Below are 24406 nucleotides of genomic sequence, written 5' to 3'. Positions count from 1 at the left end.
GCCTACACTCATACTGTAAAAAAGTTATATTTGTGCAAAAAGAGTATATTTGTTTATTCTGAATGAAGGGGCTTAGCAGTTGAATTTATACAACAAGCTATGGTAGTTGTTTTAAATTTCTAATTATAATTATATATAAAATTATGGCAAAGTCTTCAGGCCGATTCGATTCCCGCACAATATATAGGTTAATATTCCACAATTATGATTGATTGCACAAAAACCAGACTCCCTGGGACTGTAACTTAATTTTTGACGTTGCTTTGCTTGGAAGTTGAACCTGGGAACTTCGGCGACTGCATAAAATAATAACTTATTAACTCGAAAATTGGCAAGTTTGAGGCAAATTCTTTACGGGGTCCTGACAGCAAAACAATTGGATTTCTGCTGCTTTTGATGGAAGATCGAAGACTCATAACACTTTGTTTGTGTGTTGTTGTAACGAGTGATGATGGAAAAAATTGTTAAACATGTGTTAATCAAAATTACGGTCTCCTGATGCATGGACATTCACAATGTTCATTTTAATGTCACAAAATTGATAACTTTCCTTAGTAAGTAAGCTATCCTCAAACCACATTAGCTCCTGCAACAAGCTCAACAAGAACTGATATGAATTGAGGCAAAACGGTCACAGAGCAAATAATTTTTATTGTCTTTTGCTATTGTCCTTGCATCTCAGCATCTTGGGTTCGACCCCACTTCAGCCATGTTTGAATAGCTTTCCGAAGTCTCTCATAGGTTTGTTTATGTTACATTCGTATTAGCGTTGTTAATGGGCAATTCCATACACATATATGTTCTTGATCTAAATGAACCAGGTGACTGTTGGTCGAATTCATCTAGAACCCAGCGGTTGGTAAATCCGCTTTAAACTTTAAATATATACTTGAATGTCAGCACAATGTCATTGGCACCAAGATGAATCAAAGTAGAAGAAAAATGGTTGGCGAACTAAACAAATAAGGACAAAACAAAGGACCACTTTTGTAATAAATGGCGTTGAGTGGCAGCCGTACTTTTATCACAGAGGCACACCAACACAAGAAAAGCAACATTAAAAGCTTATAACAGTGAACGCTTTTGCTTGCATGCTTAAGCATTACCAAAGCTTTAAGAAAGCTTTTTAACATAGTTATGACAACTTTATTACACTTTGCACTTTTAAACAATATTGTAACTTAAAGCAAAACCAACTTCCCGTTCCGGTTTGTAATTGCTATCGCTGTGGAAAATCAACAAAAGAGGGCCCGGGTTTGTGCCTAATATGGAATAGAGAATCTTATATGTAATAATGGTTTTACAAGAAATTCACTTTGAATCAATGAACATCATTACTTATCACTGTGTCACCCTGTATGCTATTTCCGCAAAAATATGTGGCATTTATATTGCTATTCTTAATGATGGCTTGTGGTATCAACAAATAGTCTTCACTTAAACCTTCGCTATGCAGTTGAGGCCGGCAATAGTTGTCTAGTTCGTAGAATTTTTGTCTGCTATATTCTGCTCCCAGATTAAAGTAGTGCACTTGAATACTGTAAAAATGTTTTAGTTATTAGTTATTAAGTCTTTTAGTTCGATTACTTAAGCATTCTTGTTTCATGTTGTCTTCGGAAGCAGATTGCATAGTTCAAGTTTCCTGTATATACTCCAGCACCGCCGGCGTAATTGAAGGATAATATGGTGCCCGATGTATGTGGGAAATATTGCAAGCAGCTAGGGGGAGCAACCAGTAGATCATCCTCAGTGCTGATGTCTGAGCTCCTAGTCCACAATAGGTTATTCGCTTTGGCTTCGTCTACAATTATTTGCTTCTGCCGTACTTGGGACTGACACTCCAATTGAGTTATCAGCATATTCCATTCCGGTGTCGGTAGTAGACTTTTATTAGAACTGTTGCGTGCTAATAGAATAATTCTTAGGTCGATGCGAGCGGTTCCATTAAAGGGCACATAAATATGTTGCGCAGTTTCTGATCCGCAAAATTTCAAATCATTCACTTCGAAGTAGTCCTGCGTACATTGAACATACCATAAACCATTTTGATCAGGCAAGCTGGGCTGTGCTAATATCATTGAGAAATCGATGCGGAGTTGGCAAACGTTGTTGTTGTACGCATTGATGTGATAACTGCATACTCGCGGTGGAGTTTGCGGATGCACCAATTGAATATGCTTCGCTGCAGTGCTGGCACCACAGTTTGGAGTGGCAATGGTGGCATCTGCTTTGGATATGCCACAAACTAAGATCTTCCAAGAAATGTAGAGCAGAAAATCATTGAATTTTAATGCAAGCATTTTTAAGAGTGATCATAAGAAAAATGATGAAATGATTGGCTTTTCTTAATTTGATTGGCACAATTTTTTTTAAAAGGTTTGTACTTGCTCCTAGTGTTTAGTTGTTTGACATCAGAAAACCTATTAACTACTAATTTTGCAATATTTTTTTTCGTTTTGCTCCTGGCAGTACATCTGCTATAAAAAATCACTTAAAAACATTTTAGTTAAACAAAAATATCTCTGTCTGTTATTGCAAGAGCAGTGGCGTAGGTACGCTATGAAGAAAATTCCCACATTTTGTAAGAAACAAAATTATTTTATAAACTAAAAGATGTTTAACTGAGAATTGAATTGCGTCCACAGGCCTTCTGTGATTTAACTCTCACACCACATCCTTTAGGATGATAAGTATTTCTTTGGGGTTTTACGTACTTCTACTCTTGCCATGGTGGGTTCAGGAGTTTACCTTTTCGCCTTAAAAGTGCGTAAATTTTCGTTCATCAAAGTTTTCGACTATTCACGAATTTTCATCGGAATCCTCTTTCAAAGAACGTACAAGGAAATCGGCTCTTTATATTCGGACAAAGGCATTGGTTTTAGAGTCGTAGATGGTTGGTATCATGTCGGAACACATTAGATGCGGGACTTAGGTTGCGTATCGTCATACTCGATTTGATGCTCGATAAATTAGAGTTCAAGCTGTGCTGACGAAGCTGAGCAGGAGTGACTGGTCTACTTCCCGATTCTGGAAGAATTGGATATAATGATCTATGAGAGCGAAATTCACAAAATAATTTCCTGAGCGTGTGATGCTTTTTTACTTCTTTTTATTTGGAAATTACGACCGCAGCGAAGTTAGCATTTAAGGAATGGATATGCAGAATCATAAAAAAAATCATCGCTGTTTGATAATTCATTACCTTGATATTTCCCTAATGAACGGTATCGATAGCTGCTGATTGCTTATATAATTCATGGTTGACCTTTTTAGACTAGGGAGAAGAGATTGACAAGACCATTGACCACTGCCCTGCGGTTGGGTTTTTATTTATTTTAGCCGCAATTTTTCCGCGCGTAAACGGCGTCGGCATTGCTTTTCCGTCTGGGCTTACTTTTTTTGAGGGACTGGTGCTTATTGTGGCTTTTTCATCCTATGTAGATGTGAAGCAGCGGCTGTGCTGGTTAGGCCATGTTATGCGAATGAAAGATGAAGTTACGCCAAGAAAGTGTTTCTATCGGAACCCGCCTATGGAAGCAAAGGTAGAGGACAGCCCCCACTCCGCTGGAACGACCAGGTGGAAAACGATTCAAACGAGAGAAGAAGCGACTGGCGCACCTTGTTGAACGGCCAAACCGTTTAAACGGTTAAGCGCCAATTAAGTAAGTAAGTAAGAAAGTAAATGTGAAGGTAGTCGGAGACACATTATATTTATGTTATTGCGTGCGTATTTTGGCTCACCTTCTTAGTCTGGACAATGCAATACATATTGTAGGAAAAACTCGCCTCACGCATTTCTTTGAAACCTAAATACTTTATTTATCAGTGACTTCAGGGAGAACCGAACACAACCTTGCTACTTTGAAGGTATGATGTGTGTTACTGTCTCACGTGATCAAGTTCTCAGGCTTTCCAGTATTCCACCAGCGAAATAAAGCGAGCCGATGCAAAATCGATGACTCTCAGAAAAGAACGTTCATCTTGTCGGACTTTAGTTAATGAAACGACGCATCGATGGAATGAAATCGGCTAGCCTTTCAATTGAGAGGAGTACAGGTGGGTGATCTGATAATAGAGCTAACATCTGCTGCCATTCAACGAAAATTATAAGTTCACGATTCACAATGGGAACATCTTTCGAACTATGAACATTTTTTCCATACCTTTGGGGCGTCATAATTCACCGCTCTTAACGTGGAATTGACTGTCTGTTCATCTAGTATCTTTCCACTACTGTCTGCCGGAGTTAAAAGTTGTAAGAATAGAGGTCGTTTAGATCTACAGACTACTTTTTTATACGCCTATTCTCGGTCTGTTACGAGTACTCGTATATCAATACCAAGAGCAACAGTAACTGTCTTTAATATGGCATATTGCACCAGTGCTCATTTTATCTTACTGCATTTAGTATTCTGCATAGATTGGAAACCTACTGATAAGAGGGAAAAATCAGATTGAAATTGTCACCACTTTTTCTCCTTACATTAAGAACTTGGTAGCTCTTATCTTCGGCTACCAACTCCAATGCAATGCTGTCTTGGTTTACGGCAGTTGGTTTCGTTAGGTTCTTTTTTAGCGATTGATGGATCGATGGAGATTCGCACTAGCTCCTAGTAAGTTTTAATTCTTTTCGCTCTCAGAGCTTTCAACATAAAGTTTTAACATTGTGGTTCCCTACATAATGGCAATTACCCCTTTTGCAGTCCTTGGCACACATTGTTAATTAGTTCTGTGGAAAGTGGTTCCGAGATAGTCGTTGATTTTCTTTGAATCCATGCAGAAAAATTGGAGGCAGTCATTTGAAGCGACAACTTCGTACTAGTTAGATTCAGAGCCAAACTTCCTGGCAGGAGAATCGGTAGAACCATTTGTACCAACAGTTCCGGAGTATGTGCTATAAGTAGTTGAATTCGGTAAGGGCTATTGCTGTTCCAAAGCCAGCTTTCTCTGAATTAGTTCAATAGATCTGCGAAGGTAGCAAATTGCCATTTCCTTCGAAATGTTAAAAGTGTTTTTTGAAAGTACTGCGGGGAGACATGATTAGTACTAGTGCCGTCGCCCGATGTGCATCCTCCTTGCACCAGTTCGAAGGTATTTTTTTTAAACCTGTAGCGCGTAACTGTCGCATTGTGTGACGTGTCTTTCATTTTTCTTTCAGGGGCGTTTCCTTAAATAAAATTTGTAAGCTATCATTTGCTATACGGTTTTTAAAACTGACCCTATTATCCCATTTAGCCGTCTTCTATAAAGGATACACACTGTTCTCAGATCACCGCCCCTATCTTTCGTCGTTGGTAAGCCGAAATCCCTCTTCCGTAATCTTGATTACCGTAGCACAACGATGTCGATTTTCTTGAGTTGAAACAAGATTTGTATAGCGTGGTAAAAGTATTTGAAAATAGTAGACTTTATGAAATGCAAAAATATATTTTCTTCACGATGGGGCAATTACCCCCTTTGCTTACTCCTGTGTTTATACGACTATTCGAATATGTAGTATTTTTTAATTTTATTTAAAAGTTTCTAGATAAAATTATCTTTTTGTGCTAACATGTTTTGCTTATCAGCTTGTCGGTATCACTCCGATAGTTATGGCTGTATCGATCAATTATCTATGAAAACAATTTTGTAAATTTTTCGATACATCCCAAATTTATATCAAGGTCATTTCGGTTGTAAGCATTATTTAATAGTTAGAAATCAAATGGTCTTCTTAGTTGATATCTGTATATTTTTGCGTAATGTTGCTTCATAGGAGTGTTCTAATTTGTTGGTTTTCTTTCGCCATGTGGCCTGAGGGAGTGCTGGCTCAGATGTGTAAGTGATCATGGGTATGATGAAATGACATAAAAAAAAAAATACAAAATTGAATGCAAGAAAACGTGGGTGTTAAAAGGGTAAGACAACGTTCTTATCTCGTTTCAGTTTTATGATGCAGGAATACCAATCCCGGTTAAAATTGAGATATATTTACATTTTCTTCAAAAATAATTACTACGAAACTTCCGTTTCTCTTGGCTTGAGTTCAACCGAATACGCCAGTCAGTTCGTTTGCGGGATAGCTGAAGCTGGCAGAAGAAGACTTGAAAACACAAGGAACCTATTAGGGATAATGTTGAGAATAAAGTCTGATATCCACTAATCGCAGTGTTTGAGCCATTTCTTGAATCATTCGGTATCCTATGGCGAGGATTTTAAAACTGTTTTCTGAATATTTAGAAACTGTTTTTCGGGACTCTAGCAGATTATTTTCCCGGTCCTTTAGAATATTTAGTGACCAATTCCATTCTAATTGGGACTTACTGAAAATGCATCTCCGGATAATATCCGAGTTGTTTACGGACTGTATTCGGATAATTTTGAGGCATATTATCGGGACTGTTTCCATACAGTTTTCGTATTTTGATGATCGCGAAACACTTGAGGATTATTTGGGAATAGTTAAAAGAGTAACTCGTGATTGTACTCGATATAATTGCAGAACTGTTTTCGGAATCATTTGGAATATTCAGTAACCATTTTGAGATCATCTTGATTCTTTTTCAGAAGATAATTTTGTCTATATTGGGATAAGTTTGAATTCATCTTCGGATCATTCGAAAGTGTTTTCAGGATCATTTCAGGATTGTTGCCAAAACTGTTTTAGGAGATTTCGACATTATTTCGGATTCAGGATTACTTTATGGGTGATTTCTGATCATTCGAGGTTACGATTTCTTTTCGAGCACAAGTCAGAATTTCGAGAAAATACTGCAGCTAAAAGTATTACAAGATTCGGGAATCACGCGAGAAAACGATATCTACTCGCGGCAAATTTCTTCTAGACGAAATTCGAGAAATCGTAAGCTGTAATTTGTAGATCATTTCTTGTGTGTGTCTGGGATTAATTTAATGGTGTTTTGAGATTATTTCTCCCACGAGAGAAAACGATATCTACACGCGGAAAACTTACTCTGAAAGAAATTCGAGAAATCGAAAGCAGTAATATGTATATCATTTCTTTAGTGTGTCTAGGCTTAATTTGAAGCGGTTTTGAGATTATTTCTCTTATATTTATGGGCCGTTTTCGAGTAGGGACTATTCCTAACCTGTTTCCTTATTGTGTTGAGTGTTAGTTCGGGAGTGTTTTTTGGTGACTGATTCTGAATAATAATTTCGGCATTGATTTTGACAATATGTTTTCGAAATCGTTTCAGTATTATATCGGAATCAATCAGACCTATCTCTGTTTCAATTTAAGTTTATTTTTGGATTATTCGGCAACATCTCGGGATTAACTTGGAATCATTCTGCCAAAACTTGCAAGACCAATCCGGGATTTCCGGTATCAATTCATTATTTAAGATAATTTTACCTCAGAATAAATTCGACATAATTTCTGCTGAGTTTGAGAGCATGTTGGAATAGTTTGATTCTGTAGCGTTTCAGTATTATTTACGGAATCTTTCTAGTACTTTTTAGGACATTTTCGGGACTCTTTTCAGGCTCCTCTCTGGACAATTTTGGGATCGTATGATAGACATTTTATTTTGCATTTCCTTTATGCTTACGGAGTCGCGGGAAAAGTCTCGTAATATACACATATCAAAAAAATTGCAAATTTAACCTATCACGACCCTCTTAGAATCTACGCATTTTCAATTATTAATTAAATTATAAACCTTTGACGACCCTCTCCGAGTCTACGTATTTTCAATTATTAATGAAACTTTTTTTTTCATTAAAATAACTTTTCTAGCAAACTTGCAATGCGGTCAAACTTCACACCTCAAGCGAATTGTTATACGTAATCCCGTTCAACTTCTGACCATGCCCACATGTCAATATACCATACGACGATCTAGCAATCATATTTGCCAATTACGTATACAATTTGAAAGTTTTGAACTGCAACAACCCACGATCGATATCGAAACGAGCAGCTTAGTATGTACTGACTCCTTTACGGCTGGACGTTTTACATTGTGTGGCGATAATAGTGGTCAGCACATTTATTTGCCCTTCACCATGGATACCACATTTATAACATTGAACTTTAACGTTCCATCCCATTTGGCGCAATCAAAATGGCATTTGGTTGTAGATCAACTCGTTTGTCCACCTTCGCCGAGTCATATGGGGGATAGCTTGCCGCCAATCCTAAGCAGTATGGTGAATAATTTACTTGACATGCGTAACATCTTTTCAAGATTCATCAACGATTTGGAATTACTGGCACCATTTGGTTGTGACCAATACTATACTCAACCGTCAGGACTTATAAAAAGCTTTAACTATCGCGATGGGGTTAATACGCAGTATATGAGCAATTTGAAGTATACGATTTGTATTAAACAATTGCCGGAGGTAGAGAGTATTGAGTGAGTGCTATCGTGTACTTGAGTAACTGAGACATCTTAGTCTTTAAATAGTAAAGCTCTTTACTATCACCTAGTCGGAATTCAAAATGTTTAGAAGTAATGTAAAAATGGAATTTTTTCTCCAATTTAGATACACCGTTAATAAGTTTTCATTATCGTCTGAGTTGCCCGAAGAATTTTACAATGATGCATGTCATCCTTTAATTTCTACGGAGGGACGCCAAAACGACTATCTTATGATACCAAATACATATTTTGCAGATAATCACGCCTTTCAGCCGACATATATTTGTGGTCAAGCTCTAACGGCGGGACAAGCTTTAATTGGTAAGATTTAAAAGTGTTTTGTGAAGCTTTATTTTAGGTATTTGTTTTATTTCAGGATCAGGACCATTTGTATTATATTTCTCTAGCGATGATCTGTGGAATGAAGAGGAGACTGGTTTTAGCACTGAATATCGTATGATAACCGCTAAGTAAAAGCAAGCGGAAGCTTTACTCACGACTCATGTCGATAGAGAGTCTGATTATTTTAGATTAAAAGTGATTCAATAAAAATAAACTTATCAGAATTTAACTTAAATAAACGTTTTGAATTTATTATTGTTTGTGTTCGATGAAGCCATTTTTACTCGTTTTCGAAGATCGAACTATTCTGAGTACTATACCTGACTCACACACGTTAGAGCCCAACTATGAATGTACTGAACTGAATATCCCGCTTACTACAGAATGGGAACTATTACTGGTCTCGTCCAGACAGTGGTAAAATACACAAGCATTTATAAAGGATAGTGGCGTGGGTACCATCTCAGCTCTTGCAACATTGAGAGACAGTTTGAGTGCAGAGAATAAGGCCATAACAACATGTGTCAACTTATATAGGGCAAACAGACTATATGGCCCGCGCAGAACATTTTATGCACGTGTATACCGATAGCAAAAATTAACGGAAAGGGCGGGGTCTTTTGCTTACTATGATCCAGAAATAAGTGGATTATACAAAATGCCAGATGACTATAGTGTCGTCTAGGTTGAAATTGTAGTCGTTAAGAAAACAGCAGAACTTTTGCGGGAAGTGTGCCTAAGCTGCAGACACGTCCATATATATATTGATAGTCAGGTGGCGATTAAAGCAATAATCTCACACAGTACTTCATCAAGAAGTGTTCTGGAATGCAAAGAGGCGTTGAATTGGCTTCACTAAGTACGGAACGTAAAACTAAAACAATACTAGGTATCCAGTCGTAAAGGAATGGAAAGTAGCGAATAGGCCATGAGTTGGCAAAGGAGGGTGCAATAATTCATGAATCTACGGTTAACGTCCAATATCGCTTGGGAGAAATTAAAATAAGTCAGGAATTACCTATCAAGCAAGAAACTCGTGGATTGAAACGCAAAAAAATGAAACGCTGCAAAATTTCTTAGATCATGTGCAAAAGTCTAAGCGACATCAGTAAAAGGCAACAATTTGGTTAGGTGATGTCGAAGTGGCTGCCGCGGAGACACACATAGGACAGTGCCAGAAGGCCCGTTCTGATACCACAAGAGACATCTTTACCTCTCTTCTTCGAAAAATTTCGAGGACCTGATAATGGCTATCAAAACTTTGATGGAGTACGCCACGACGACGGGGACGAATCGGGACGGAGAAAAGCATATATCTGTGTTGAGTCCCAGGGCATATGGGAATGAAAAAGCGGATGAACTAGCTAAAAAGGCGAATCCCTTCAAACTTGCTCCGTAGACGTTCCAATTAGAATGGGCGAGATTAAGAGAATGCGAGAAGTGAACATGATCGAGCAATCGTGAAAGGCGTGGGTGCAAGTGCGGGGCTGTAAAGTGTCGAAGATTATGTTTAGGTCTTACAACCTTAGACTGACAAAGTTGCTTCTATCATTAAAAATAGAGGACTGTAGAGTCATGACGGGTATTCTGACACTTACCGCCGGACAATTGCACATTTGATGATCCGCCATTTCGACAATAGGTCACTCCTAGCATATCCACACGCCTACCAATAAGGCGGTGCCCAGTTGGTACACCACAAGTGTGAAATATTTATCCCAATTTAGGGTTCAAACGTGATGGAATCTCTTAATATTCCAACACCCTGTGGTTTAAAGCCAGCTATCGTCTGCTTAATGGTAACTATACTCTTTTAGTATTAGCTTGCATGTGACATAAAGCATACCTAAACGTTCTTTTCCAAAAAGAATCTGCTTTGTCACTTCCTGCCTAGCAAGTTCGTTTGCAATACAGTTTTCGGCAATGTTCCTGTAACCCAGGACCCATATGCGTTTTAAAAGGTTTTTTTGGGCCATCTCCTGAAGAGATCGACGATATTTAAGTGTTAGTTCAGAATTAGATGAGTAGAGCTAATGGATTTCATAGCCTTAAGACAAGTATTCAGCATTTTAGAGAGCTTGTTATATATTTCAATTGATTTAAATTGAGACGATCATTCATAAAAAATGTGAGCACTTTTAATGTTCGGCTTCACATAAACTCAAACTTCTTTGGTTGTCTTTTTAAGAAATGGAATTAAATGCTTAGGCGTATGACTTCATTAAGTTGCCGTTCCGCTAAAATAATATTTGTACAAAATATGAGCAAGTAAATATTTGATACCCAATTAGAGACGCTGCGTTACTGTGTGCTGTGATCAAAAATAAAGCGCAACAAATTAGTAGCTTTAATCACGCAAAGCGCCGAGCACACGTCCAAAATGAATGAAATGTGGAGAGGCAATAACGAAAAGAGCGCTTGCTCATGAGCTGAATGAGTACTTTGCTCCAATAGTAATTTCAATAATATTTTAGGAATTCAACCGCAAACTAGTGCAAATACCACAAATCTCAGATCAATCACTTTTCCCACGTGAATTTCAGAAATTTTTTTTGCAAATTTGCATTAGATTTTGGGCACTTAAGTACTTTAAACGTTATTTATAAATATTTACAGACGAAGAAGTAGTTAGCCTCAAATAATAAGGTGCGTTGTTTATGTAAACTAAGTGTGTATTGTATGAAGTATACGCAGGTGTGTAAAAGCACGATCGTTACACATCTATGCTTTAACGGGCGTCTTTGCAAGTGAAGAGCACGCCATTGCGCCAACTCAACAATCGGATGTGCTGTTATATTTTTTTTTTAAAGAACGAACGAACCATCAGCAATAAGGGATGGATGGCTTTTGAAGGCATCAAATTATCTTTGTGTGCAAGCGCGTTTCGGTTCTATAAAATGAATGATTTGGAAAGCTAACGGCTCAGTTTGATGTACGATCGCGATTGATATACGAGTATTAGATGCTTGTAGTGGGTGCGCAAGTCATATGTGACGCGAATATTGAAGCATAAATTAAGGAGAAAGCAGTTGAACGCGTGATAAGTGAAAGAGATCATATTTAAAATTGAAAAGTTTAAAAATATTTAGAAAAAGCCAAAAACTGTGCAAGTGTAATAAAGAAAAATAATAAAATTTATTAAAAATGCAGTTCCCACTCGTCAAATTAAACTCTTTACAAATAATTTATTTAATACAAATATCTGCGCACAATGTTCTCCCAGCTGTTTGGCATAATAATATCCTGTATGACAATGTCAATACCAGCTATACTTATCCATATTTACCAACGCAAGAAGTGCATGACGTTGGGTTGTCTCGACAATCCCGCTACAGTTCATTGATTGATGCCTGCACCACTAACGAAGGCACATCGGGCACATGTTTGACACGTTTCAATTGTATGCGACGAGGCGGTACGCCAAGAGGATTTTGTAGTACATATGGGGTATGCTGTGAAAGTGAGTGAGATAAAAAAAATCGTGATTTGAGTGTAAGAACTTGAAAAGAGAAATCAAAAGTTCGAATATAATACTTACATAAGGCTGGTCCTTATAACTAAAATAAACTAATTTTTCCAGTCTCACGGTATTACCTAGGTCAAAAATATCATATATAAGTTTTAGTCGAAATTGAGTACGATTAAAAGGTGTCGCAAAAGGATCAAATTTAAGATTTCTCAATGGAGACTCAAAAACTTAAACTTTATTTTTTTTATTTCTAATATCCAAAAACAATAAAACTATAGGGGAAGATATCACTTAAAAAATTTACGTCCCGATAAAAAAAACGGGTAAAGGGTGTCGCACTGTGAATAATGTTCACATTTTAAGATAATAGCCGTGTTTTTTTACACGTAATACGTCTACGTTTGCGGGTAAAAAAAAAACGCTTATTCTCACTTATATAATGTTTAGGAGACCCATCTAGCGGCAGTGGTTAAATAACTAGCTACAGAACATGTTGTACCGAAAAGCAGAGACTCAATCCTCTGTTGGCCATAGTGTATAACCTATAGCTGAATCGGTTGCGGTGAATAGTGGACACACACCATTTTTAGAGGTAATAAATAGAAGTAGTGTAGAGGAGAAATATAGACACATATTTAAGTTGCATCTGAGTATAATGCGTCTTGAGATTTAGGAGTACGAATTTTCTGCGCAGCAATTTCAGCAGTGTAGATAAAATTTAACGCTTAACAGTCCATATAAAGTTTAAGCGTATTTGTAATACATGTAATTAAAAATAAAATAAAAAAAATGTTAAGCACTTCCTTTATATAAATGGACAAAATTCAGCGAAAAATGTTTCCTTATATAAAGACATATTCTTGCTAAACTTTGGTTTTTAAATTTTGACATAGAAATTGCAAAAATATTTATTAGAAGTAAAAACATAAAAGTGGAGCGCACATTACTTGGATTGGAAAGTTGGTAGGAAAGGAGATATTATTGGTCAATCAATTGCGCTCCACCTTTATATTTTTATTTCTCATAAATATTTTTGCAATTTCTATGTCAAAATTTAAAAATCAAAGTTCAGCAAGAATATGCGTTTATTTAAGGAGACATTTTTCGCTGATTTTTGTCCATTTATATAAACGAAGTGCTTAAAATTTTTTTATTTTAATTTTATTTTCTCCTTTTCTTACATTTTCTCGATGTCTTAACCTATCTGTTAAGTTTTACGCTTGTAGCTCAATGAGAACTTACATAAAAATCAATCCCAAAATTGGCTCCGTTCCGTTTGATTTTATTTTAAATATCTCAGTCCGTGCGCCCCCTAGCGAAACTTTTTGTATTGTGTCATCGGCTGTCATCGACCTCTGAATTACGCTCTAAATTTTTAGCCTCTAGCTTATCGAGAAGATACTTAAAACCCGGTTTCAAAGATCCAAACTATTATCTAATTTTTTTCGATCCGTGCACCATCTAACGGAATTTTTTTCTCCCCTTGTTCCTTTGTCGCAGCATTTTAACCTGTCTCTGAGGTTTCATGTTTGTAGCTCAATAAGAAGTTACTTTAAAATCGATCTCAAAACACTAAATTTCCACATTCTTATCTAAATATTTCGATCCGTGCGCCACCTAACGGCATTTTGTTCTATTTTTCTTAAATTTCCTCGGCGTCTTCTCCTATCTGTGAAGTTTTACAGTCGTAGCTCAATGAGAACTTACATACATATCAATCCCAAAATTCCCTCCGTTTCGTACGATTTTTCTAAAAAACTCATTCCGTGCGCCCCCTAGCGAATCTTTTTGTATCGTGTCATCGGCTATCATCGACCTCTAAATTAGGTTTGAAATTTCAATTCTCTAGGTTATCGAGTATTTACTTAAAAGCTGGTTTGAAAATTTTCAAATTCTTATCTAATTATTTCGATCCGTGCGCCACCTTGTTGCCTTTTGCTGCATTGTCACGGTGTTCTAGCCGATGTGCAAAGTTTCACGTTTGTAGCTCAATGAGAAGTTATTTAAAAATCGATTGCAAGGTTTGTATGAAAAGGGGACATTCATTCAAACGACCTAATATTAACGAAGTAAAAAACATAGTCTTTATATTGCAATCTGAGCTACGATCCCTGTACAACGCGCCTTCGATATCGAAAAAGTGCGATAATTCATTAACAAATACGGATAAAGCGATGAAACTTGGTAGGTGAGTTGAATTTATGACGTAGAATTGAAAACTAGTAAAATTTTGGACAATGGGCGTGGCACCGCCCACTTTTAAAAGAAGGTCATTTAGAAGTTTTGCAAGCTGTAATTTGGCAGTCGTTGAAGATATCATGGTGAAATTTGGCAGGAACATTACTCTTATTACTGTATGTATGCTTAATAAAAACTAACAAAATCGGAGAACGACCACGCCCACTTTTAAAAAAAATTTTTTTAAAGCCAAATTTTAAAAGAAAAGTTAATATCTTTACAGTATATAAGTAAATTATGTCAACATTCAACTCCAGTAATGATATGGTGCAACAAAATACAAAAATAAAAGAAATTTTCAAAATGGGCGTGGCTCCGCCCTTTTTCATTTAATTTGTCTAGGATACTTTTAACGCCATAAGTCGAACAAAAATTAACCAATCCTTTTGAAATTTGGTAGGGGCATAGATTTTATGATTTTAACTGTTTTCTGTGAAAACGGGCGAAATCGGTTAATGCCACGCCCAGTTTTTATACACAGTCGTTCGTCTGTCCTTCCGCATGGCCGTTAACACGATAACTTGAGCAAAAATCGATATATCTTTACCAAACTCAGTTCACGTACTTATCTGAACTCACTTTATATTGGTGTAAAAATGGCCGAAATCGGACTATGACCACGCCCACTTTTTCGATATCGAAAATTACTAAAAATGAAAAAAATGCCATAACAATATACCAAATACGAAAAAAGGGATGAAACATTGTAATTGGATTGGTCTATTGACGCAAAATATAACTTTAGAAGCGCATTCTAGAGTCAACCCTGGTCCACCTCTATAACGGTATTCCGAAAAGGCGTCCACCTATAGAACTAAGGCCCACTCCCTTTTAAAATACTCATTAACACTTTTAATTTGATACCCATATCGTACAAACAAATTCTAGAGTCACCCCTGGTCCACCTTTATGGCGATATCTCGAAAAGGCGTCCACCTATAGAACTAAGGCCCACGCCCTTTTAAAATACACATTAACACCTTTCATATGATACCCATATCGTACAAACAAATTCTAGAGTCAACCCTGGTCCATCTTTATAACGATATTCCGAAAAGGCGTCCACCTATAGAACTAAGGCCCACTCCCTTTTAAAATACTCATTAAAACTTTTAATTTGATACCCATATCGTACAAAAAAATTCTAGAGTCACCCCTGGTCCACGTTTATGGCGATATCTCGAAAAGGCGTCCACCTATAGAACTAAGGCCCACGCCCTTTTAAAATACTGATTAACACCTTTCATTTGATACCCATATCGTACAAACAAATTCTAGAGTCACCCCTGGTCCACCTTTATGGCGATATCTCGAAAAGGCGTCCACCTATAGAACTAAGGCCCACGCCCTTTTAAAATACACATTAACACCTTTCATATGATACCCATATCGTACAAACAAATTCTAGAGTCAACCCTGGTCCATCTTTATAACGATATTCCGAAAAGGCGTCCACCTATAGAACTAAGGCCCACTCCCTTTTAAAATACTCATTAAAACTTTTAATTTGATACCCATATCGTACAAAAAAATTCTAGAGTCACCCCTGGTCCACGTTTATGGCGATATCTCGAAAAGGCGTCCACCCATAGAACTAAGGCCAACTCCCTTTTAAAATACTGATTAGCACCTTTCATTTGATAGCCATATCGTACAAACAAATCCTAGAGTCACCCCTGGTCCACCTTTATAGCGATATCTCGAAAAGGCATCCACCTATAGAACTTAGGCCCACTCCCTTTTAAAATACTCATTAACACTTTTCATTTGATACCCATGTCGTACAAACAAATTCTAGAGTCACTCCTGGTCCACCTTTATGGCGATATCTCGAAAAGGCGTCCACCTATAGAACTAAGGCCCACGCCCTTTTAAAATACTCATTAACACCTTTCATTTAATATCCATATCGTACAAACAAATTCTAGAGTCACCCCTGGTCCACCTTTATGGCGATATCTCCAAAAGGCGTCCACCTATAGAACTAAGGTCCACTCCCTTTTAAAATACTCATTAACACCTTTCATTTAATACCCATATCGTACAAACAAATTCTAGAGTCACCCCTGGTCCACCTTTATGGCGATATCTCGAAAAGGCGTCCACCTATAGAACTAAGGCCCACGCCCTTTTAAAATACTCATTAACACCTTTTACTTGATACGCATGTCATACAACCACATTCCAGGGTTACCCTAGGTTCATTTTCCTACATGGTGATTTTCCCTTATTTTGTCTCCATAGCTCTCAGCTGAGTATGTAATGTTCGGTTACGCCCGAACTTAGCCTTCCTTACTTGTTGACCTAAGTATTACCTCGAGACCAGCAAAAATCGTTTATTTGATTTAAAAGGACTACCCTTATATTCATGAAGATTAGATAAAGTGGTATGGAAAATTGCAAAAGAAAAGAAACCAACACTTAAGTACATATAATCCTTTACGAATTGAACACTTTCATTACCTCGACAGAAAAATAAGGCGTGAGAGCAAACTGGGACTTTAAAGTAGTTAAGAAGTTCACAGATGTTGGAGTTGTAATTGGAAGACAAGGAGCTTGGTGCAAGTCACACGTACAAGCTGCTCGATCACTGCAATGATGCGGTGGATGGGATGTTATACATTGCTACTACGGTTACAGATGTTAACGCCTATTTTGAAAGCAAAGCAGCTTGGAAGGATATGAGGTCGGTTGTGAATCGTGGGAGATCTGGGAGTATTTGATCTCCTTTGCAACTACCCCGTATTATTTATAGATAAAGATATCGGATCAAAATAATACCCCAGGCAACTCTCATGTGGATACAAGTGAACCGGGCATAGCGGGCTGTATAAAATACGGAGTTCCGTTAGCCATCTATAGTATAGATGGTCATATGCTTAGTCAAGCAAACAGTAGTCAGACACATCCTTTTGTGGGATTTCGCTATCCCTTCTGGCAGAAAATGAGTTTAACTCTGTCTTCCTAAAAACATTGGGTTCACTAAGGCTTATTTTTTTATTCTGTATGTCCGAAACTTTGTGATATTATTTCGATCTCGACTTTTTGGGATCTCCGCAGGGTTTACTTAAGGTCTTGATTGGCATATTCGTTACAGGAGCGCCGCTTCATTACATTCATTAAAAATGCAGTTTCCAATGAAAATTTATATTTAAAACACAAGTTTCAAGATTTCACTTTCATCCTCATCTACAAGAGTAGGATGGTTGGGAAGCTCTAGATTCCCTGTTTGACTTGCTTTTGTTGAGCTTATGTCTTTATACTTGTTCAAGTGGAAAAAACACTCCCTGAATATTAGGAGGGTGATGCGAACGTAGACATCCTTTGTCTGATATCAATCCCTTTTGTTTAAGTGACTTGGACTATGAACATTTTTCTTTCGTTTGTTTCATTTGATTTTCCGTCTATCGTTCCGGCCACCAAAAGATCGTAGAGAGAGTACGGGTGGAAATAAATTACTTCCTGATCCACACCTGTTCTTGAACACCAAGGAATAAAATGCACGTTTTTTGTTGGCTGCTTTTTTGTTTTTGTGGTTTTAACACCAGAAATGTTACTCGAGTTCAGGGATTATTTTGTATATTGCCAGTACTTTGCTGAATATGGAACTGGTACATTCTGGTACCACTACTTGTCCGTTTGAGCACCTTTAAGTCAGTGGATATAAGTGCCCGTCAAAGAAGTGAATGTAGTTTGGGCTTCAATCGAGTCGTGGTATGCCTCTAGAGATTAGAAATTTTGCAACTCATTTAGACCAAAACGCTGAGCCATTTCGGTTCCAATAAAAGTTGATAGAAAGTTAAGGATCCTATGTTTAGTTTTATATAGAGCAACCCAAAATTTGCAAAAAATACTTATTCTAGGCGCTTAAAAAATTTATTTAAAGTACCGCGTGGACCAAAGGCAATCACGGTATTGGAAATGGCTTTAACATTTGTTAATGGCACCAAATGTCACATCGGGGTTGACATTTATAAAATTTATAAATAAATAGTAAAAATCAAGATGAAAGAAGCATTTCCGCCTCGCTCTTGTTTTGATGGTTTGCACCTGCCGGCCAGTTTACCGCATTTTAGCTGACCCAGATTATAATAATTATTATTTTTTTTTTGAAGTCGCGGCTTACGGCAATACAAAAATTCAGACTCTTGAAGCTCTTTAGATATTTATTCGATACGGATGAAAGTGGCCGGTTCTAGTAAACGTGATAGAATTACTATAAAACGGGTTATCAATTCTAGCGACGACCAATTGGCCGATGTAATTTTCTTGGCTTCATGGACTAAAATTTAATGGATTAAATAAACGCAGATCATAAGCACAGCCTAAGTTTTTCATTTAAAAATATATATAAAAGTAAAAATTATCGGCTGAGCCCAGTCCTTTATGCACAAAGTCCATGCTGTTGCATTACAAAAATTAATATTTTAGCTCTGACTGCTAGAAATAAACACGAAAACAGTTTGGGTTGCCTTGGCTATCTATTTTGAGGAGAAAAGTATTTCACATTACAGATACAAGCATGGGTATTCAATAGAGCTGTCGTTTTTTTTACTATCATCTTTCACAACATTAGCTGATCCAACTTTCGTTTATTTCTCTTTGAATTGTGGTAGAAAGACGTTCTTTCTTTGCGCCGAAAATTTCAATTTAAGATATGTGAAAAGTTGTCCTACTTAGTTATTTAGCGCACTATTCGGTTCTGTGTTGCATTATCTGGCGCCAATTGGTCACTTCGAGGCAATTTAAATCGTTTTCCACCTGGTCCTACCAACGGAGTGGAGGCCACTCTCTTCCTCTGCTTCCATCGGCGGGCTCCGCTAAAAATAGTTTCTTATCCGGAGCATCATTATTCATTCACATAACATGGCCTAGCCAGCATACCCACTGGGTTTCAATTCACTGGACTATGTTGATATCTGCGTAAAACTCGTGCAGCTCGTCATTAAAATCTCCTTCTCCACTCACCGCTGCCAAGTTGTTTGAGGCCCCACTAAATTGAACATATCAGAGTGATCCTTCTAAGTAGGTTGATGTTGTTTTAATTTGTCTTGGAGGAGGAGGAGTATACTTGAAAAAAGGCTTTTTAAACGTTACAACTACTTTTCTATAATATTTTGTTGAGCTTTTTGCACCCATTTAATTCGAGGTCAGTTTATAATTTTTAATTTTTTCCCAGCAAACCTTCAATGTGGCCAAGCATCGAGTCTTAAACGTACGATCATAAAAAATCCAGTTCAAGTACCAACATCTTGTCATTACATAATTACACCATACAGCAGCAATGTGTGTCAAGTTCTAATCGAATTTCAACGTTTCGAATTACAACAGCCCACAGAAGATGCATCTACAACAACGCTGACTTGTACCGATTACTTTTCGGTGGGCGATTTTAGAATTTGTGGTGAAAATGCTGGACAACATATTTATATACCATTCAATGTGGCAGCTGGTGCTACGCAAGTTCCCGTCGATTTCAATTTACCCAATCAATGGTCACAATCTACTTGGTATATAGTCATAACACAACTTGAGTGTCCAGAGCCAAGGAAACGCGTTGGTAATGGCATTATGTTGCCTTTCATGGGACAAACGAATATACAAGATTTGCGTACAATTTTCTCAACAAAACATAGCGATTTAGATTTACTTGCTCCACCGGGTTGTTTTCAATATTTTCAACAACCAACTGGTACAATCAAAAGTTTTGGAAACATCTACTATATGCAGGATTTGAAGTATATGATATGTATAAAACCGTTACCGGGCACAACAATGGTTGAGTGAGTTAATAAAATAATTTTATCTTAGTTTCTATTATATTGTGTTATATAATTAATTTATTTTAGATATACTCTTAATAAGTTTTCACTATCGTCTGAACAAGCAAATGCATTCTACGATGAAGATTGCCATCCAACGATTTATACGGAGGGTCGCCAATATGATTATCTCATGATACCAAATGCAATGTTTCTCGACAATACAGCCTTTCAGCCGACTTACTATTGTGGCAAGGGTCTAACTGCTGGTCAAGTTTTAGTTGGTAAGTTTTTATACCTTTCATGAACATGAAATGGTATACTAACTTTGGTCCGATGTTTGTAACGTTGAGAAATATAGAAGATATACTCACCATTAAGTATACCTAATTGATCAGGGCGACGAACTGAGTTGATATAGCCATGTCCGCCTGTCCGTCCATCTGACTGTTTGAACGCAAACTAGTCCCTCAAATTTTGAGACATCTCAATGAAATTTGGTACAAGGATGTATTTTTGTATTATATTAGACATTTGTCGGATCCGGTAGGATCGGACCACTACAACCGATCGTTCAGATAAGACGATTTTGGTCATTCCTGCCGCAATTTAGAAAGTATAAACGTGAAACTCGGTGATATATATTTTAATATATCATAGAAGATTTTCTGAAAAAATCACATTGATCGGAGCTATATATGGTATATATCCCATACAACCGATCGTTCAGATAGAAAGATTTTTGGCAATTTCTCCCTTAATTTCCAATATAAAAACGCCATACTTGGTGATATATATTTTAATATATCATAGAAGATTTCCTGTAAAAATCATTTCGATCGGAGCTATATATAATATATATCCCATTCAACCGATCATTCAGATAAGGGTTTTTTTGCCTTTTTTTATTTTATATTTATCTTAAAAATCGTTTATGTATGTACATCTGTTCACTATATATTTCTTATCTTATACATCCGATTATTTGGGGATTACGAACGGGACAAGATTATTGTTCAGCCCCATTCATGAAAGGTATGAAGTCTTCGGCACAGCCGACAGAAGACAGTCCCGCCCTTACTTGTTTTCTTTTATTTTTTTTGCAGTTTTTTAGAACTGACAACTTTTCTTTTTAAACTTCTTTTTATTAGCAACTCCACCTTACATTATGTTCTTCAGCAGCGATGATCAATGGTCTACAGAGGAAACGGGGTTCAGTATATCATACCGCGTAAAGACGATATTAAATTGAAATTTCTTTAAAAGAATGCATATTTGCCAACAACCTTACGCATATTGAGTTTACTTTAAAAATAAATATCTCGGAATTTGAACAGAAAATGTGTTATATTTATTTATCTCTTAGCCAATCGCCACCAAAAAAAAAACTATAAAACGTTGACGACAGAAAAAATTGCAGTTTCTAAATGGGCTGGGTGCAAATACTTCTAAATTAAATTAGAAAAACGCATTAACGCACTTCTTAATAGTGACATGATTATCCTTTTAGTTGTAATTAACTTTAACTAGTCGCCGCATCAAATGTTGAACATGTGTGAGAGTTTAACACGCAGGAAAGCAAAACTAATTCGGACAAATTCAAAGATTAGAGCACTGCTTATTGTTTTTTTTTTGTAAGTAAACGAAAATGGTATAAGTTAGCAGAAAATCATATTAGATATATGTATGTATATATTTCTGGAAAAACTTAACTTATAATCACTAAATTAATCTATACATATACATTGAAGATATTTGAGAAAAGTTGATAGGAAAGGTTCTGGGCGAAAATCGGAAGTTCTTAAAATTTTTGCCTGTCTGCCTGTATATTTTGACTTGCATCACTCAGAAACTACTGGATAGAATTGAGTGCAACTTACACTGTTGCATTTTAAGTATACATTTGAAACCTCTAGATATTAAGTTCTTGAAACCCAAAACATGGACCATGAATTTTTCAAATGTATTGGTACATAAAGTGAAAGCTGATAATAAAGGCTTTAAAAAATATTTAAAATTGTTGTGAAATCTTAACACGTTTCCGAGATATGGGCCAAAATGTGACTCAGCAGTATAAATATAAATATGTAGAACTGTAAATGAGGTCGTTATATTAGTACTCGTAACTCGAAAGCGGTTTCTTGGCTTGCTTATCCACCAAAAAAATCCGCCGAAAATATATTTATGGGGTAGATTTGAAAAACGACAAGGAGTACATTTTGCACATAAAAACATAAGAGAATATTTTAAAGATCCTAGCCGTATTAGCGCGCATTTGGATTATTAAAATCTAGGTTCAAGAAAATAGCTCGAACTTTTCTTTACAATGACCTACCGTCATACATATACCATAAGCATGGCATAATTTCCAGACGTGCATTGTGTGTGAGAAATTTATGAAGTAATGCTTGAAATCTGACAGGGCTTAGATGCCAGGTGGAACTGGTTAGTACGTCTACCAGATAAACAATGTAAGATTATTCCTTTTGTGCAGCAACTTACATTTTTCTTTCTTTTATGTTAGCATAACAGCAATTCTTGGTGGTGTCAGCGAGCTATACCTACACACAGTGTTTCGTGTAGAACAAGCTAGCTGGACAAAATTATTTTATGAGATTTTCCGTTTCATATGCAGTCATTTATTACAACTACGTCATTTTTTTCAGGCATAAGTTCTTTTTTTATTTTTTTTCCAAACTTTTACTTCATATGCATACATTTGCTCATTTCATATACAGTAACTAATGTGAATAAGTGACATAGATCCAAAAAAATTTAAAGGACTTAAGAATATTACTTTATTGTACTTAAATTGAATGGACTACAAATCTCAATACTCTAAAAAATTCCGAAAAAAAAATTAAAATTTTTTATGAAAATTCGTCGAATTTTTCAAACATTTTTTAAATATAATCTAATAAACTATCGTAGGAGTGCGAGTTCGACTCCCACTCCCGGGAGAAAAGGCTTTGAAGAGATTTACAAGGTATAATCGAAACAGCTGTCGCCTTGTCCGTCCTGATGTCACGTTGTTTAAATTTTTCCCAAATTATTAAATAAATTATAATTTAGTTTTTGTTATAGATCGTGATAAATTTTCTTATGGGAAATTAGTTAAAATAAATTTTCGAAAGCGAAGATTGTAAGAATTGTCCAAAAAGGGGTGTCTACTTATTTATGTGAGTGAATGTACATATGTACATACATATTTTGTATTTATTTGAGTATTTATCCTTGCACTACAATTTTTACAAAATTATTTTATAGTACCAGTCAGGAATGTAAAAGTGAATTACAATAATAATAACAACAATGTAAATAATTAAATTAATTATGTGAAAATAACTTATTACAAAAACTTAAAAGTCTGCCCTTGCCGGTTCGGTGGCTGCGAGGAGAAACTGGGCCCGAAGGCACCACGCTACGCAGCTGCCGAACCGGGTCGGTCGGAGTCTTAGCTGAGAGGAAGGGGCGGGCCCCCCTTACTTAGCTGGGACACGGGCGGGAAAATCATAAAGGCGACAACCCGTTGTCCCCGCAAGCAAGGGGTGACCAGAGCCGAGGCCGCACCCCTTCCACTCAGCTAGTCAGAGGAGTGACTGGGTTGCTTAATAAAGCAATCACTTCCTCTGACTAACCTGCGAGGAATGAAGTGACAACAGCCAATTCGTCCTCTTTTATACTGTTTTGAGTTGCCGTGCCATGTGCAAATTCTTGTTATCGCCCAATGCTATTCGCATGCATTGGTGTGTAACTGCTGATGTTGTCGTGCCCTGTGCAAATTATTGTTATCGCCCAATGCTATTCGCATGCATTGGTATGTAACTGCTGATGTTGGCTACCTGTTAATGTGCTATGTTGTATACTCTCAGGCGTAGGTGAAAAAGGGTTAGAGTGGGGCTCTCAGGCGTAGGAGAAAGGGTTACAGTGGGGTTCGTACTATTGTAACGCTGCGTTACAATACTTTTAAATTTTTTGTTAGGTATCTCCCTAAAACTGTTAACTAAAGGATCCGATGTTATAAGATCTCTATTCGTGGCTTCACGGGACTGCTTTTGTGTGTCATCATCCCTGAATCGTCTCAAATCTTTGTTACGGGCTTCCTGTGCTTCCTCAGAAAGTTGACCAATAGATAAAATTGCTGATTTTATAATATCAGTACTATGCACTAAGATTTTATGAACTCTATCAGGCATATTAAACCATGGATAGAGATCTGTGTATAGATT

General features: G+C 36.8%; 3 protein-coding genes across 3 annotated transcripts; 2 read left to right on the top strand and 1 right to left on the bottom strand.

Annotated features, from left to right (window-relative positions):
- Positions 1-1164: 1164 nt before the first annotated feature.
- LOC137246846 (uncharacterized) lies at positions 1165-2381 on the bottom strand. Its single transcript, XM_067777859.1, has 3 exons — positions 1588-2381; positions 1339-1538; positions 1165-1262 (listed from the first exon to the last, which is right to left on the bottom strand). The coding sequence occupies exons 1-3, from the start codon at positions 2298-2300 to the stop codon at positions 1165-1167; spliced, it is 1011 nt and encodes a 336-aa protein (XP_067633960.1). The 5' UTR covers positions 2301-2381.
- A 3312-nt stretch (positions 2382-5693) lies between these two features.
- Positions 5694-8917, top strand: LOC137246845 (uncharacterized). Its single transcript, XM_067777858.1, has 4 exons — positions 5694-5817; positions 7739-8360; positions 8491-8687; positions 8743-8917. Exons 1-4 carry the CDS (start codon positions 5742-5744, stop codon positions 8838-8840), a joined length of 993 nt encoding a protein of 330 aa, XP_067633959.1. The 5' UTR covers positions 5694-5741; the 3' UTR covers positions 8841-8917.
- Positions 8918-11583: 2666 nt separating this feature from the next.
- On the top strand, positions 11584-21503 carry LOC137246844 (uncharacterized). Its single transcript, XM_067777857.1, has 4 exons — positions 11584-12168; positions 19595-20198; positions 20265-20461; positions 21329-21503. Exons 1-4 carry the CDS (start codon positions 11853-11855, stop codon positions 21427-21429), a joined length of 1218 nt encoding a protein of 405 aa, XP_067633958.1. The 5' UTR covers positions 11584-11852; the 3' UTR covers positions 21430-21503.
- The last annotated feature ends 2903 nt before the right edge of the window (positions 21504-24406 follow it).

The sequence above is a fragment of the Eurosta solidaginis genome, chromosome 3 (genome assembly GCF_040869045.1).
Source record: "Eurosta solidaginis isolate ZX-2024a chromosome 3, ASM4086904v1, whole genome shotgun sequence".
Classification (NCBI taxonomy): domain Eukaryota; kingdom Metazoa; phylum Arthropoda; class Insecta; order Diptera; family Tephritidae; genus Eurosta; species Eurosta solidaginis.
This window is presented reverse-complemented; position numbering and strand designations above follow the sequence as displayed.

Excerpts from the sequence above, each read along its gene's own strand:
- LOC137246846 (XM_067777859.1), bottom strand. The coding sequence starts at position 2,300 with ATGCTTGCATTAAAATTCAATGATTTTCTGCTCTACATTTCTTGGAAG. Across the intron at positions 1,539-1,587 it reads CATGAAACAAGAATGCTTAA|TATTCAAGTGCACTACTTTA; the intron begins GTAATCGAACTA and ends ACATTTTTACAG. Across the intron at positions 1,263-1,338 it reads ACAGGGTGACACAGTGATAA|GCACAAACCCGGGCCCTCTT; the intron begins GTAATGATGTTC and ends ATTCCATATTAG.
- LOC137246845 (XM_067777858.1), top strand. The coding sequence starts at position 5,742 with ATGTTGCTTCATAGGAGTGTTCTAATTTGTTGGTTTTCTTTCGCCATG. Across the intron at positions 5,818-7,738 it reads GGGAGTGCTGGCTCAGATGT|CAAACTTGCAATGCGGTCAA; the intron begins GTAAGTGATCAT and ends TAACTTTTCTAG. Across the intron at positions 8,361-8,490 it reads CCGGAGGTAGAGAGTATTGA|ATACACCGTTAATAAGTTTT; the intron begins GTGAGTGCTATC and ends TCTCCAATTTAG.
- LOC137246844 (XM_067777857.1), top strand. The coding sequence starts at position 11,853 with ATGCAGTTCCCACTCGTCAAATTAAACTCTTTACAAATAATTTATTTA. Across the intron at positions 12,169-19,594 it reads ATATGGGGTATGCTGTGAAA|CAAACCTTCAATGTGGCCAA; the intron begins GTGAGTGAGATA and ends ATTTTTTCCCAG. Across the intron at positions 20,462-21,328 it reads TGCTGGTCAAGTTTTAGTTG|CAACTCCACCTTACATTATG; the intron begins GTAAGTTTTTAT and ends TCTTTTTATTAG.